General features: G+C 51.2%; 2 protein-coding genes across 2 annotated transcripts; both read right to left on the reverse strand.

The window, feature by feature from the left end:
- Positions 1–89: 89 nt before the first annotated feature.
- Positions 90–13,948, reverse strand: TGME49_223540 (importin-beta N-terminal domain-containing protein). Its single transcript, XM_018780005.1, has 12 exons — positions 12,867–13,948; positions 11,987–12,051; positions 10,877–10,933; positions 9,672–9,940; positions 7,804–8,156; positions 6,233–6,733; positions 5,149–5,890; positions 4,290–4,701; positions 3,452–3,744; positions 2,615–2,965; positions 2,067–2,211; positions 90–1,722 (listed from the first exon to the last, which is right to left on the reverse strand). The coding sequence occupies exons 1-12, from the start codon at positions 12,904–12,906 to the stop codon at positions 1,663–1,665; spliced, it is 3,288 nt and encodes a 1,095-aa protein (XP_018635899.1). The 5' UTR covers positions 12,907–13,948; the 3' UTR covers positions 90–1,662.
- Positions 13,949–14,782: 834 nt separating this feature from the next.
- TGME49_223530 (hypothetical protein) lies at positions 14,783–16,847 on the reverse strand. Its single transcript, XM_002365998.2, has one exon. It carries the CDS (start codon positions 16,428–16,430, stop codon positions 16,152–16,154), a length of 279 nt encoding a protein of 92 aa, XP_002366039.1. The 5' UTR covers positions 16,431–16,847; the 3' UTR covers positions 14,783–16,151.
- Positions 16,848–16,898: the final 51 nt, after the last annotated feature.

Raw genomic sequence — 16,898 nt, forward strand, 5'->3', positions numbered from 1 at the left:
TGTGGACCAACATAAATACATATATGTATATAAAAAAATAGATAATATTTATATGTGTATATCTTTGTAAAGCAAGAACATTTTAGTTAGCCCCATGTCGTTGAAAACTGTGGCACACGAAAATCCAACCGTGCCTGCACCTCAGCGAAGTTTGCCATTTCCAGCAACCGATTTCTTTCACTGGGTGATCCGCGAGGTGGAAATGTGTGGAACAACGGGCTACGCTCCGATCAGCATATTATGTGCTCGACAGCGACGAGGTACGATTTTGAGAAATGAAACGAGACACGGAGACGGGTCCACCTTCGCGAGGTGTAGACAAATGCGTTTTGATTTTGGAAAAGGGACATCCACCTTTCGATTCGGGCTGGAATCACGGTTGTCGCGTTGACGGGGAACCCCGAAAATATCCTGACTCTCGACAGTCCTTCCGGTTCCACTTTCTGCACCTAAGACGGGGCGCGCTTGGTCCCGCTGACAAGAATGGACGTAGGTTCAGTTGTTTCACCGCACCAGGAAAAATATACACAAACGCCAAGATTGTCGGTTAATTAGCGCTGCTCGAACCCCGACCGGTAAAAAAGCGAATCAAAGAACCGCCGGTAGCGAAATCCAACTGTCACTTTCGCAGGCGCACACGCCCACCGGAAAGCAGTCCATAATGGCGTCACTTTCCTGCTTTAGTCAACTCACGCTCCATATCACCTCAAGACTGCGCAGTTCGCATCGGAGAGGAAACTGTGCACATTTGTCTGTACAAGATGCCGCTCAGCACGCGACACGTGCACCCACAGGCAGTGAAACATACGATTACAAATGCTGACAAACGTGGAAGCCCGACTGCTGACCTCGAGGTGAGCGGGAGTGACTCTCTCCGCAGTGCTCCTCCTCTTTGACAAGAGACGGCGCAGTACCGACTCTCAATATTGTCAGTGCTCAATGGGAAACTTCCCCTCAGTGTCTTGCCAGGGTTTGTCTCCCTGAGTGTCGCGGATTTTTTTCGCTGCGAGCGTCGTGCTCCGTGCTCGTAAGACATGTGTTTCAAGTCCTGACTGTAAAGTGGTCAGAACGGTCCGAGGGTATTTTCGCGACGTGAGGAGCCTGGCGCTTCTTGATTGCTGCTCAGCCAGTCTTCACGTCCAGTCCGTTCTCGAATCAAGGGGAAGCAAATTCAGTGTGACTCAGTTATGTCGGACGGCGTGACATTCTTAGTGACTTCCGAACGCTGCGGTTCTTGTCACGAGTGCTTACTACAGACCCTTTATCTGGAGAGGCAGCAACGTGTATCGCGCCGTTTAGCGTTTTAGCGTGTTTCTCGCTGCGTTTCGCAGCTCGATGCCCTGCAATGTTTTGGTGCCTTTTGGCACTCACGTTGCCTAAAGGGAGCCATCTTCGGCAGTGTCCCTCTCTCGCTTCTCAAGTGCCGCGAAACGGTCAGGTGCAGTAAAAAATTCTCAACCGCTTGCTGTCTAAATTAGGACAGCACCTCCATATCGATTCCAACCGCTTGCTGTCTGGCCGCCTGAATCCACTTGCTGGCGCGGAAGGCTACCTGCCCCCGCCTCCTCCAGTAAAACATGGCCTCGGACGACGAAGAGTGCAGACGTGGAAAGAGGCAAATGACCCGACGGCTGCCTCCTCACGCGCTGGGAGCTTTTCGGCTTAGCACGAGGCGGCCGAAGCAGCCGTGAGGGCGGGCGGCGCCTCAGTGAGAACTTCGTTCTAAAAACAAGACAGAAGACACAGCACAACGCGCGTCACGCGCCGCGCGTCAAAAACGCGCCGACGCCTCTGAGAAAGTACAATTACCCAGTCTCACCTTTCACCACCCCGGAGAGAACCTCCGAGTTTCCCCGCTGAGGGCACAACTCGACTCTGTGGATCCATGCGGCCGGACAGAAAGCAGGGGACGGAAAAGCGAATGCCGACAGAGGCGCGCTCTCCCCAATCCACTGTCGTAACGAGAATTCCATAGGTCCGACTATTCCGTACAGACGAAGACTAGACAGAAGCCTTCACATCTGAATCGGCAGCTGCATCTTGGAAAACCACGCGGCCATCCTTACCAGTTTGGCCAGCTGAACGGGACCCAGCCAGGAGGAAATCTGCGCCTGAGATGCCGGTGGAAGTGCCGCCAAAACTTCTCGAAGATTCTTGAACTCGTCGACTTCAGCAAGAGGCGAAGATTGAAGCCCGCCGCTCTCATCGCAGCTGAACGTACCATACGAACATACACATTGACTGTACCTCCCTCTGTCATGCACACATTCACGTGTATATATATCTATCTACCTGTCTATATATATGTATATGTATTTAGTATATATATATATATATATTTGATATTCCTCTGACGTTTCGAGTTGAGTAATATCAACGTAGCATGTACGGTCCCCAAATATTGCGGCATGCTCCTGAAGGTACCGTACACGCTGTTAACGGAAACTCCACAACTCGACCCGAGGAGTTGCAGTGCACAAAGTTCCTGGGAGAAAGAGAACCGCGCTGCCGATCTGACACATTTGCTTGCAACAGTTGACTTCTTCGCATCCCAAAAAGAAATCCTTTATCTGTCAGAGTTGCTATTTAAGTCTGTCAGTTTCTTTCGACTCACCTCGAGTCACACATTTCGTCCCAGTCATCGTCGTCGTCGTCCTCGTCGTCACCCCACTTGGCGTTGTCGAGTTTCTCGAGGATTTCTTTGGCTTTCGGGTGCAGCCCTGCGTCTTCCGTTTCGTCGAGGTCTTGCTCGGAGTCTCCATCCGAATCTGTGTCGAAGTCGCTGTTCTCTTCCTCCTCCTTCAACTTCTGCTTCAGCTGTGCCTGCTCAGTGACTTGCGTGGCGAGCACTTTAAAGATAACCTCTACTCGCTCTGCAACGCATGCTGGGAACGACGCCGGCGCTGCCGCAAACTCCTGAACAAGCCGCGAGCACCCCAAAATAAAGACTTTCTTCTGCTCGTACCTGAAGGAAGAAATGCGCAAGAAGTCACACATATTGATGCATGTGCTTATTCATACCTATACATATATATACACATGCATATACGCATATATATATATATATATATATATATATCGCACTGATGAGTACATACACGGGAAAGAGGTGTAGTCACAGACCCACTGGAGGCATGGGGAACGACGAGTTGATATGCACGCATATCACAAAGATTCACCAGTTGAATACTGCACATACATGCATATAAATATGTATACATATATATATATATATATATATGGAGACACTCATCAACGCATTACACGCATCATGTATGCTTGTGTACGTTGACACACGTCGCCGCCTTAAATGTAAATACCTCCATGCATGCATATATATATATATATATATATATATAGGGAAGCCCCTTTGCTTTAGTGCCTGGATTGGCTGCACGGGGGAGAGTATGGACGTCAAATCATGGGAGTGCCTTTGGGTGTGTTTTCGTACGTTTTGATAAGAGTCACATTTTCGAGGACGAAGTTGAGAACCGGCCCCGTCGCGCCTTGTTCTTCGAGAAGAAGGAAGAACTTGCGAACGTCGTAGACCATGAGAGTGAGAACGAATTTGATGAACATTTGCCGAGTGCGCTTGTCGATCTCCTGGCCGTTCTCCGCGTTCAACTTCAGTACCCAGCCCCAAACAGACTGGAAAGCAGGGAGGAGAATGTCGTCAGCTGTCTGCTGCGTTGCGCAACTTTCCAGTAAGAGACAGAGAAGTTGAAGACCGAGACATGCGTCGGTCTGAGACACCCACACAGACCAAAAGCGAAAGTCAGGAAAGAGTTGGCGGAGGTGTAGGGAGAAACAGAGATAAGAAAATGGCCAAGACTCAAAAACAGGGGAGGCGTACTTGAAAGACAAGCGTGTCATCTTCAGAGGATAGACTGCTGATGGATAGGAGCTTCCTTGCGTTGACAAGAAAAGCGCGTCCGACCAAAGCTCGATTTGCGACCGTCTGGTTGTATTTCTGTCCTTCAGTGTCCCCCGCTTTTCGCTTCGAGCCTGATTCCTTTTCACATTCCTCTTCCATCGTCACCCCCTCACGTTCTTCTCTCTCTTGGTCTTGAAGCAAACGTCCAGGTGTACACCTACCTACCCCCAACACACACACATCCACCACCGCCTACGCACCCAGATACATATGATCTTGTATACATCTACATCTACATATATACATCTACATATATACATGTATATATATATATATATATTTTCTGTGTTTCCACATTTTTGTATGATGCGTACGCGTTCTGCATCTCGCGAGACTCGTGGGCACAAGAGCTTACGGAGTCGAGGTCTTCAATGCACTTCTTGGCGACCTGCAGAACGCATGCCTTGTAGGAGACGCCTAGTTCGTTTCGTCCACTGACGAACTGCGCATGCGCGCGGCACATGAAGTTCGAAAGAGGCGCGATCATGTCTCCGACAGAATCCACCGCCCAGCCGTTCTGCAGGGCCTCACTGAGGGGTCTCGAAGGCGTAGAGCCCCCACACACAGCTTGGTGAAGAGCGTCGAAGTAGCGCCAGAGAGGAGCAGGGAAAGGCGCGGGAATGTAGTAAGTGATGAACGCCAGAATCTCAATCGCATCGTCCAGCAAGTTGATCGCGTCCGGCGCAAACAAGGCGTCGAAGACCGGATACAGATCCGACAAAAACTCAGAGTACAGTGCAGGCGTCTCGGTCACGGAAGCCAGGACGCTGAATGGAAAACGGAGAAAAAGGAAGAAAACAGACACACTGACGTCTATTCCGAGCCTGTTGACCACTACCCCAAATCGAGCTGCAAGACTCAGCGATCCTTGCTTCTTCTCATTCCCTCGAAACATTTCTTCAAGTACATACCTATGCATCTATACACATATACACACATATAGATATACTCATATATATTTATCTCTCTCTCTATATATATATATATATATTATATGTATAGCAATTCATATATTTGTGTCTCACTTTCGAGGTTCAACTCTAGAAGCTGCGGACAAAGGACGTATCAGGCGTTTTCTCGTGTGTGTGTTTTTGTGGACGCGTTTGAACGTAGGTGCATGCACATATACATGCATGTGTACATGTTCGTATTGCGTTTCTGGAACCCCCAGCGAGCGTGGACCGCAGCAGGACCTGACCCCCGCCTGCACTGACTTTTTGAGGGCACTGAGGACCGTCATGGAAGCGAAGGCGGCGTCTTCCTCAGCGCTGTCATCGCCGGCTTGCTCAGCAGCTCCTTCTCGGTCGAGCATTTCCAAGAGGGTAGTGCTGAGGGCCTGCGTGAGGTCCTTGGCGTACGGCGCGATGTGTGCTTCGTGTGAAGAAATGAGTTGCTCGATGGTGGCGACGACTTGCTCGTTGTCGATATCCTTCATGACCGCGAAGAGCTGCTTGGTCAACCCCTCGAGATTCGCGACAACCACCTGCTGCAGCTCCTCCACTTCGACGCTGAAGAAGACTTTCGCGGAGATCGCAGCCTGAACTCGAACTGGGAGCTCCGCGTCTTGGGTGAGGAGCACGATGCCCTTGTACGCCTCAACGAGCGCCGTGGGGTTCTTCCACGCAGACAGTTTAGGCACAAACTCTTCGAAGACTACGCATGCTCGCATGCGTAGGAACTTGTTCGGACTCTGGAGGTCCGGCAACACAAAATGCGTCAGAAACTCCTCGACTGGCGCCTGGCGCTTCTTAGACAGCAGGCGATCCGAGATGCAACATGCCAGCCGCAGAGCCGCGTCTTTTTTCTGAAACGCAACCACCGACAACGGCTGGTTCGCCGCAGACGCTTGCTGAGAAAGGGTGCGAAACTCCTCCACCAATCGATGAGTCAACAGATAGAGCGGCTCCAGGAAGTCGCGGCCGCGATAGCGCACCAGGGCCTTGATGAACTCGCAAGCTGGCGCAGAAGGAAACATCGACAGAGACAGAAGACAGAGAGAAGCGAGAAGGTGGACGACAGGGAGAGAGGTTGGCACAGCTGGGGAAGAGCGCAAAAGAAAGAGCGATGAGAGTCACAGGTGGAGACGCTTGAAATGTGTACGCAGCCAGAGAGAGAAACGAAGACCATGCAAATCAAAGCCATCTCTGTTTCAATGCATATTTCGCTCCACCTCCAAACCCCCCCCCCCGCAAAGTCCCTGTTGCGCGCCTGACGCCTCTTGCGTGTCCTCTTCTTAGTCTATGAAGCCACTTGAGACACAAACGCGCGTTTCTGCGTTGTTTTCACTGCTTCCCTCACCCGCTTCCCTAGGGTCCGAGAAGCTTTCGAGAGCGTCGCTTTGTCGGCGCACGAACTCCACCGGCTCCGACTGCCAGAGTTCGTCGTCTTCTTCGTTGAACTGCAGCAGGGGGACGCAGACTTGAGAGACGAGGAACTCGCCGCTGGGCTTCAGCAGGGCGGAGTAGATTTTCGCGGCCTCTGTGGCGAGGAGAAGAAACTGCAGCATTAGATTGACCATTCGAGGCGTGAGCCAGAACTGGACTTGTTCGGGCCGCTCCTGCCGCTGCCGAAGCAGCAGCAGAATCTTTTCTGTGAAGCGCGGCGCCCACTGCATGGCGAAGTTCCGTCCGAACGCATGTGCAACGTCGTTGTCCTTCGACCGCGAACGACTCAGCAACTTCTGGTCGCCGAAGCGAGAAAACGCGCGCTGAATGATCTGCAGAGCCCACTTCTTCACCTTGAACACTGGGAGTTCGCAGCGTTCTCCCGGCTCCAGCCCCGACAGCATTTCCGCAGGCACTGCAGTCGACGCACGCACCGAAAACGAAGCGCGAAAATAAAGAAAACCGACGCAGACCCACACAGAGCGACAGAGGCACAGAGACAGGAAAGCCGGGAACGGGTCTGACGATCACAATCAGCAGCCAGAGCAGAGACAGCAGCTCCACGCTCGACAGACGGAGACGGCTCGCCAGTGATGTGGAGCACCGACAGACAGAGTTGGGAGAGCACGCAGGAAATGTCTCCCTCCGTCCGAGTCGTTCGCTGATCAAGGCGAACGGACGCATGCAAAGAACTGCCTCCTCCACGGGGAGTCTGCAACTCGCCCAGCTCCCGTCCGAGCTCAGAGAAATCTGCATTCGCTAGAAGCTTCTATTCCAAGTGGAGGCGCGAAATTCCGGACTCTATTCCCTGTGCCCTCTGAACGAGTTCATTAGCGAAACGTGAAGAGTTGAATTCGAGTTCATACAGAAAAGGAAAAAAGCAAAAGATCTCCAATTCTCAACGCACTTGCTGTTGACCCCACTCTCTGCTCCGCAGTCCACTGGGGTAAAACCGTGTCACTTTTTTCCCTCGCCACAGGTGTCTCTTGCGCGATCTTTCTCCGCGTGAGCCTTTGTCGGCATGCAGCGTTCGTTCCTCTCTTTCCGCGAGTATTTTGGAGAAGCCTATGTTTTCTAACTCGTAGTGCCTAATCCCCAGAATGCGGCCTGCAGAGAATCCATCGTTTTTTTGAGTTGACGTCTGCCCCTTTCCCTCGTTCAGCGATCGGCCCGGTTCAGACAGAGCGCTCGCAGCGCGCTTTGCAGACTTTCTTGTGTCTCTGCGTCTTTCTCGAGTCCCCGAAAGATTCAAACTGCGAAAGTTTAAAAGTCAAGAGAAGCGAGGTGATCTGCTCAGAAAAGTCGGAAACGTTGGAAAGAATTTAACTTGGTTGAAAGGACGCAAACTTGCATTGAGGGAATGCACCTTATCCGTAAAGACTCGACAGTAAATTTCCTCGCCTCGCAAGCATTCAGACTTAAGTAAAGACGCTTCAGTTGACACGCACCTACGCAGCAGTATTTTCTTGTCTCTCCCCTACCTACCGGGTCGGACGAGAATCTGTTCCATGAGCTCCATCCAGTCGTCCATGGTGGAGACAACGAGGCCGGAGGAGGCGAGACAGACTTGAGTCGAACTCCAGTAGACTTTACAAATCAGCTTGAGCATCTGCATGGCGTCCGAGTTGCTCAAGCCGCCCTCGTTCAGCAGCTGTGCCGCAGCCGGCAGCAGCAGCGGCCAGGTCTGTTCAATGATCGAGTCCAGAGCCTCTTTGTCGGTGCGTTTGAATTCATAAATTCCGCAGAGTCTCCGCAGGACAGACAGCGCGCACATGAGGCGACTCGAGTCTTGGCGCGCCGCGATGTCGCTCCGCACTGCAGGCAGCAGCAGCGGCCAGCTGAACAGAAAGGAATCGCAGCAAAGCCGCGCATGGAAAGAAGCGGAACAAGAGAAACGAAGGTAGGACCGACACGCAAGACTCAGCTCTCGAGGAAGAAAGAAAAGGAGACAGGAGAAACTGACCCTCGGAAGGAGAAAAAACCGGCAAACATACACCTAGAGAGTCACTTTGGATCGGGTCTGCAATTGCAGTCGTCTCTTCAGACCAGAAAAGAGAGAGTCAAGGCTTTGAAAACAAGAAGAGATGTTGGTGGGAACATCCCAGGATTTAGTACTGCCAGAGCGAGAGGCGGAGAAAATTAACGAAATTCGAAATTTCACAAGAGCGCTCTGAGATGTGAAAAAATCAGAAAAAGGGGGTTCTGGAATCGAAGAATAGCATGTGTTCTGCGAAAGCAAATGCAATAGACAATGAGAGGCAAGAGCAACGGAAAACGAAACTGTCACCGATTGGTAACCCGCAAACCGCAGAATGAAGCCGAACCTATTCAGACGCATTTGTGCATACACAAAAAACAAAATATTCTAACGTAAAACGCGTGTACACACATTTATATATATATATATATATATATATATAGACACTTGCTTGTGTGCATACGGGAAAAACGTATTCTCATCACATGATCTTCTATCCCTTCAACGTAACGATACTCGCAGTTGTTTATACACACATATGCAAATATATATAATAAATACTATTTATTATATGTAAATATATGACAATATACATAAGTATACATACATACATGGCGCCTAGGGGGATGCGACCGCGTTTCCGCGGACTTTATTCGCAGATCGGCTTCGGTATGGATACACAGGGGCCGAGCACGACCCGAGAGCGCCCCGCGAGGACAAAGAAATGGAGGGTAGACTGGTGTGAGTGCGAGGGCAGAAAGCGCAGTTGACAACAGCGTCTGTTGGAAAGCGTCTGATTTTCAGCAGCGCTGGAGGGACATTGAGAAAAACGAATTTTCCAGTTTAGGACAGAGATCAGGAGCCTCCTGAGAGTGACCAGAGGTTGACTTGACTGTCCGCGTGGAGACACGAGAAGTCTAGATCCAGGCTTTTAACTAAACGGTGCGGTCCGAATCGAATCTTGAACGGGGATTCGCATGATGGGAGCAAGGCCGCGAAAAGTCCTACGTTACACTTTGTGCAACGCAATCGAGCTTCAAGGGTCGCCAGCGAGAATCTGAATGTCTGCTGGCGCGTGTGACCACCAAAGCGATCGCAGTTTCCTGGGGAGTGAATCCAGCGCTCGGCTATCCAACTCGCAGCAACGAAGATTCTCTCCAGAAAAAAAAACGTAGCGCACAGAAAAGGTCGGGCACAGCAAATAGACACCTCGAAGTACCAGCATGCAGTCCATTCGGGTGGCGGAGTCGAGTACTCGTAAGAACTGCGTGGGATATGTCTCGCGACAGGCGCCAGCTTCATGCCCCTGGAAAGACGTGGAAAACAACGCGAAGAGAGAACAGGAAGAAGAGGCCCGCTGGACGGGTTACCTCACCTCGATGGATAGTCATGAAGAGCGATGAGTCGAATGCACTCGAGCAGCTGTTGAGAGACAGGCTGGGAGACTGGGCAAACTTGAATGAGAGCTTGGTAGATGTTGTCTTTGATGAACGTTTTCTCTTCCCCAGAGTAAAACTCTTCCTTCTTGCGAGCGCTGCTGGCGTCCTCTTCGTTCTCATCCAGCCCCGCTCCCGGACAATCCCAGTGCTTCTTCACCTCGTTCTTCAGCATCACTGCCGCCGAGGTTCGGACGCCCACATCGATCTGCACAAAAAGCGATTCTCTGCAACACACAGGCCTCTGGGCTCCAACAGTTTGTATCACGGTAGGTCTTCTATGTGCCTGTGAACGATTCGAGCGCCCTGCAGGTAAGCAGATGCCGCGCTCAAAGATGCCTCTTGCGGTCACATGCTGCTGACAAATTCTACATGCCTGCCCTACTCAAGTGGAGAATCTCCTCTCAGTTCGCGGCCTTTTTGCTGTGCCGGAATTATCCGACCCTGAAACTCAAAAGGCCCCCCAGCCGGCTACCAATCACACGCCGGATGAGAGAGAGGCGAGAGGAAGCCAAAACGAAGAAGCCTTCGCATGCAAGCGCCATGCAGAAAAGCCGGAAACGCGGCCGACGCAAACGGACGCAGAAATATGGGGAAAGCGTTATCCGGCTTCTCAATGTCTCCCTAGTTCCCTCGAGGGGCAGACTTAGTGCTTCACGGCTTGATTCGATTTTGTCCGTGTGAGTTCCGGTTTTAGACACCCGAAAGATCGCGTCGTTAGCACGCGTTTGCCTCTTGGCATTCCCCGAATGTGCACCGTGGAGATGGAATTAGAAAAAACCAAGAATTGTTCCTTCGAGCTTGCGACAACCGCCGAAGACGGAAGATGCGTCGCCTCTTCCGGTTTTTAGTCACGTGGGAACTTGGTGAGGTGAAGAGAATGAGGCAAACGAAAAAGAAAGAAAGAAAGAAAGAAAGAAGGAAAGAAAGAAAGAAGGACACGCGTTCTTCGCCTTCTCTCTCGATGCATTTTGCGCCTTTTCCTTCTCTGTCGTCTGCAGAACGTCCTCGACTCCTCCGTGCACCACCACGGTGATATGCACTTGGTCGTCTCAGTCCTGAGCATCGTGTCTGTGGAATTCGCGGATCGGAGTCTTGCTAGCCTGCGATCTGTTTAGCAACTGCTTCAATGCAGTCTACGAACCTGGTCATGCTGGACAATTTTCAGTAGCGCCGCCAGCAGCCCTGGGGACGGAGAAATCTGGAGAGCAGCGAACACACGCAAAAAAACGAGATACAAGGGAGCTGGAAATTTGCAGAGAAGGACACAGAAACGAAGTTGCAATAGACGCGCATGCAGCGACACACAAACGCCTGAGAGAATTTCGCCATAGAGTCCTTTTGTTCCGCCTCCAAGACTAAAAAAAACAGATGTGCCTCAACTGATGGCCGCCCGGATATGAGCCGGCAACTGCACTCACATATATATATATATATATAAATATGTTTATTCACAGGCATATCTCCATTCACATCTGTTCCGCCACATCCCCACGGCGTTTTGCAAATCGACCCCTTCCTTGTTTCTTTCAGCGGGGAGTGCAAGAAAGTGCGGATCTCTGGAAGGTGCAACGTAAATCCGTGGTGCGAGGAAGTTCGTGTTTTCGAAAAGAGAGAAAACACTGGACAGAAAAGTCTTTGGAAAGGGAAGAAGCGCCACAACGGGCATGAAGAATAGACGGAGACACTCGGACTCAAACGCGAGAAGATGAAGGGATCGGAGAAACGGCAAAATCAGAAAACTGAGAAGACTGTGAAGGTAGTTCAAAGGAAGACATGGAAGCACAGGAGAAACAGACGGCTTTGTGGTTGTCTTATCGATTTCTTCTTCAGCGCGGGCACAGCTCGGCTCATGAACCGCCCTATATTCCGTTCTAGATTCAAACTCGCCACATCGCTCCAGTCCAGAGAGAATGAAGCGCTGCTCTGTGAGAGACGGATGAGAACGTGGGCATGGAAAACGCACAGAAGAACCTGGCACCGGTAAACAAAGACACGTCCAGAAGTCGAATTCGTAGCGGTAAAACCTGGTCTACGGGCAGGCAAATCTTTGTCATCTGTTGTTGATCTGGAACCGTTTTAAATCGAGCTGTCTCTGAATGCGAGGATCGAGATGGCACACATCCGGAAGATAGCTGACAGCAACAGATCAGTCAATACAGGTATACTGACAGAAGGACAAATCGGTTTCTGTGTTCAAGAACGGATGCGAAAGCACGGTTTTGCCCGAAGGCAGAAAAGCAGAGAGACTCACCGTCTGAAGGTATTGCTCTGATGTCCTTCGAACCTCCTCATTTTGAGAGTAGGTCCCCTCCAACACTGCAGACGAAAAACAGAGAGTGAGGAGAGGAACTTGAGAGACATCCAGTAAATGAAGTCCAGAGAAACCAATGCCGAACATCAGCATGTCTTGAAAATCTCTTGGCTTGTGGTCCCGCGGTGAACTTCCACAAAGCTCCCGACACACGTGGCGTGAGAAGACGCGGACAAGTGTACATACACCCGATCTCTGTGATGGATTTTCTGGGGTCATGCGGCAGAAAGAAATACACAGAAAGACTTTCTATCTGGCGGGTGGCGTGTTGACAAGTGCACGACAGTGCAACTATCCGGCCCTCCGACGGACACATCGCTTCATCCTCTCGGCGCAGGTTTGAAAAAAAAGAGCCGCGTTCCGCAGATTCAGTCAGCGGTGTTTCGCTCTTTGGACGCCCATGGAGAGAGCTAACGGGACAATGGACTAAACCTGGGATAGACAAATATATTTTGGATGGAAGCAGACTGATTCAACTCGATGAGGAAGACGCGGCAGAAGACAAGCGAAGAAGCGCGCCAAGCAGCTACAGGACACTCTTCTCTGCAGATACAGTTCCTGTGTTTATGCGATCTAGTTAAACAATTCAGGGGCGCGAAGCATGTGTACAGAGACAATGTGGGCGGAAAACGTGGTAGTGTTTTACAGGGTTTGACTGTGATCTTCATGATGCAGAAAATCCACAATCCTACGGGACGCAAAGACAAGCGCAGGCGTTATTGGCCTCCAGATTGCGGGAGTAGTGCGCGACGCCTAGAACACAATCGATGCGAAGTACCTTAGTGACAGGGAAGAGTGAACTCCAACACTTTTATCTTACCTTGGCAAAGTTGCTGGGGGTCGGGTGGAGCGACGGCCATGGTGCGCGATGAATTCGATGGAACCGGGGATCCCTCGTGGAGGAGCTAGATCTGTCGGGAAAGAGCAACTGCGTTTATGAAGTGGATTCCAACGCAGAGTGGCGCAGCTCCGTCGCCGTTTGCCGCTTATTTTCCCTGTTTGTGTGCCTGGTGCCTCTGAAACGCGAGCGACGAAAGCGTGGTAATGGAAGCCCACCGGAATGCGACAATCGGAAGGTGGGAGGCTCTGTCTTCTCGGGAGAGAGCTGACAAAGGTAGGAGCCGTCGGTTTCGTTAGAGTGTCTACATCCAATTGGAAACCGAGACAGAACTGCGGAGGAGAAGATTTTGAGCTAGGACCTTCCGAGCAAAACCGCCGAAGTCGGACGTGTCTGTCCACGAAGAAAAACAGGGGTCTTAAAAGCCATGCCTGTCTGTGCAAAGACTTAACACGCAGACCTCGACGTCTGCCTACGTTGTCAAGGTTGTTACTTTAGGACAAGCGAAAAACAATTCAGAAGTGGACAAGGAGCTTCTGGAGAAAAAGTGAGTACCGGACAACTCTGCGATTTTCGCACACGGCGGAATCTCGCGTCCTCAAGCCACACACTGCGAGCACACTGTTTCGACAGAAACCCGTCCGTCCCGTGTATCTACTGGAAGGAAAACTCCGTGTATGCGTGACAGAGAGAGTCGTCAAGGCTTCGCTGTTTGTGGAAGAAACCCAGACAGCAGACGCCGACAACAGCAGGCGGCCGTTCTCCAACACAGCAAAGGGAATCGACAAGCAAAAATGCGCCAATGGAGGAGACAAAGGAACGGTGAAGAGAAGCTGGAAATAATTTCGGCGGCTTGACGGTGGCGTTTCAAGAGTGCGAACAAGCCTTCGCTACTGCCCAGATGGGAAAGTACCGGGGCAGGACACGAAACGGAGAGAAAAGTCAGCCTTTCTGTTGCGACAACCCCCCGCGGTACTTGTACCCGATTTCCTTGGTGGGGTTACCGTAAGCTGCAGCTACGGACGTGCACACTTCAGAAAGCTGTTGCCGAGACGATACTCGCGGTGGACGGTGCGGCAGAAGCAATGTCCTTCAGAAAATGTAGACGTACAAGAACAAGCAAATATGTCCACGTTTTGTCCTGCGCGTTCCACTCTAATGCCCACAAAAAGTGAGACACACCCCGTGCAACGGGGAGGCCGTGTTTTCTGGAAAGCCGACTAGGAGTCTCGTATCTTGGAGATGTCTTGAAATAAGTGAACTTCCCATTTCCTGATTGATACAACGCAAAGTGGACTCAGGATATATATCCAGCGGAGGACCTCATTACCCGCAAGTGGCCGAAAGAAGGCGAAGTACACATACACGGACTTCGAGCGAATCATCTCTCGTCCATGATTGGCTGCAAATTCGACGTTGTCCGGCCATTTGCACAGGCCGAAGCGTGTGTCTGTGTGCACGTGAGTGTGCGTACAACCTCCAGCTGTCGTCACGTCAGTCCCGCTAAGTGCGTGCTGCGCTCGCTGTGGACACTCACGGTGCATGGATGGGGAAACAACGCACAATCTCATCGAAATCGATGCTAGGTACTGTCCACGACAGCATACATGTAGAAGCAGAGTGGAGGAACACAATGTTTTCTTCACTGCACGTGTTAGTTCGTTGTCGTGTCGCCTACTCAAGCAGTCGAGCAAAAGCGATCGCAGAAAAGAGAGGTCACCTGTCACAGAGTACGACTTTGAAAGCGTCTTTCAGAAAACATTTCGAGGCCAACAACAGATAAAGCTGGCAACGTCTCGAACTGCTGTGACACATGATGGATCAGTGCAGAAGGGTTTCTGAAGCCCATAATGTTGTAAGACGACCCCAGCATGTGTACAAATTGAAAGACAGGTTGTGCTGGAGTTGTGGATGGATACGAGCTACCGATGCCGCTCGTCTCTGACGTAACTTCTGAGGGCCTTACTGTTGGGCAGTATCCGATTCAATGATAATTGCTTTTTAAGAAGTTTTACACGGACATGTGAAGGGTCGGACCGACGTTTCCAGATATACGCTGGATTCCACAATACATAACGAACCTCACATGAGGCTCATGAAAAGCACAACAGAACTTGGCTCCCGTAAACAAAGACGTATACCAGGGTCCATCGATGCCAGCTCGTTGTAGGGAGGAGGCAACTTTCCATAGAAGAATGCCGATCGCTCGGACGCATTTTCAGACACCGGAAAATGACGCTTTGCTTTGAAGAGGTATGGTACCAGCTCTGAAAAGTAAGTTTCAACAGTTCGGGGTGCATTGAAATGCAAGCGTACACGAACATGGCAGTCTATCTTATTACACAGGCTGCCGACGGAGCAAATGCGCTCCAACAAGACAGGCAGCTATTTCCACAAAGACTGAGGAGTCGAGCTCAACCGGCGGGGTGCTCATGAGTTCAGCCGTTACAGGTCTTGTTGCATTTGCTATCGAGCTGTTGTAGCCAATAGGACTAGAGCAGGTAAACCCTAAAATCAGTCTGTGTGACGTGTCACAGTGATAAACCGGGAAGCTGCCGCTGGACACGACAATGCAAAATGAATTTACTCTAAAGCCTACCGACTTGCCTGTACGGCAACTGATGCCCTCGACGCCTTTCTTCGTAAGCAAGTGGTAATGATTCCCGAGTAGACACAGCGGCGGTCGTCACTGGGTTTGCCGTGCTCTGTTTCCCTTATGCGCTCAGCCACGATTCTTCAAAACGCCTCTTTGTCAGACAGAGAAGCCACGATGATGCTGGTGACAGAATGATGTCTTCTAGACTAATATGCTCCTCTTGAGTTGGCGGCCACCAGCTTGCATTTGCCCGACATGCAGTTTATCTTCGCAGTTTTTCTGTGAGTTGTCGATTCATAGATCTCCGCCTCTTCTCCTTCGCATAAAAGGGAGCTACTCCGGCCTCGTAATGGCTCCACGAATCTCTCTTTTGGCAACGCCTGAAGGTCGGCGTCTGTCCTTCGCCGTCAACCACGGACGGTGTGCACAGAAGGCGAAATTCCCTTTGTCGTTATTCCCTCATTTCTGAGGGATTGTAGGGTGCTTTCCCTTGGGCTCACACGCAGCAGCAACACCTACGCCACTACCCTCTAGAAAAGTCACCACGGCCTGCTAATATTACCAGCATATCGAGTTCACCCAATATACTGGTCCAGGCGTAAGCATAGCAGCAGTGACATTCATAAGTCCGTCGCAGAGATACACGGGGAAGCGAACGTCAGCTGGGTCGGTCAGTCCTTAATGGGATTGTTCCTCTCTGACCTCTCCTCCTTCTCCCGCACTGCCTGTAATTCTCGCCTCATCTCGAGCACAACACGAGACAGTGCCTCTGGATGCACACCTTGCTCGACAAGCTCCACCAAAATCTGTAGAGTGGCCCTGTCCAAACCGGTGTCCAGTAGCGTTGATATCTCCATCAGAATTTCCATCGTCTCCTGGCCATCGCCGTCATCGTTCCCACCTCTCGCACGCTCGAGGAAGCTGGCTTCCGGCGAGGAAGTCGTCGCCATTGTTGCCAATCACAGAAGTAAATTGGCAAGAATCTTTGTGAGGCGGACACCGGAGCAGCGGCCGATACTGGCGTGCGTGCGGTTCACCTAGAGCACACAGGTTTCCGGTCAGGTCGGTGGAGACGACCGCCCCGGAATGACAGATCCTGCCTAACTCTCATTACAAAGGTATCGGATTATCCGTCTGAGAGTCAGCTTCATCATCCGTTGCAGCCGCAGTCTAGTCAATCTGCCGTTTGTAGCGCTCGGACGGCGTCAGAGTGTGCAGCGTGTCCAGAGGGAAACCGGGACACGCCTGCCAGGTGGATTTCCAGACAAACGACACCTTTCGCCCGAGTGGATTTTGCTGCAACGTGCAGGAAACAGGTAAAGCGGCAGTTTTTTTTCACTATGAATTTAGTAAGACTCAGAATTCCATGATCCTTTTTCAGAGAAACTGCCCTTCGACCGCCGGTGTGTCTGCATGCC

This window comes from Toxoplasma gondii, chromosome X (assembly GCF_000006565.2).
Source record: "Toxoplasma gondii ME49 chromosome X, whole genome shotgun sequence".
Classification (NCBI taxonomy): Eukaryota; Apicomplexa; class Conoidasida; order Eucoccidiorida; family Sarcocystidae; genus Toxoplasma; species Toxoplasma gondii.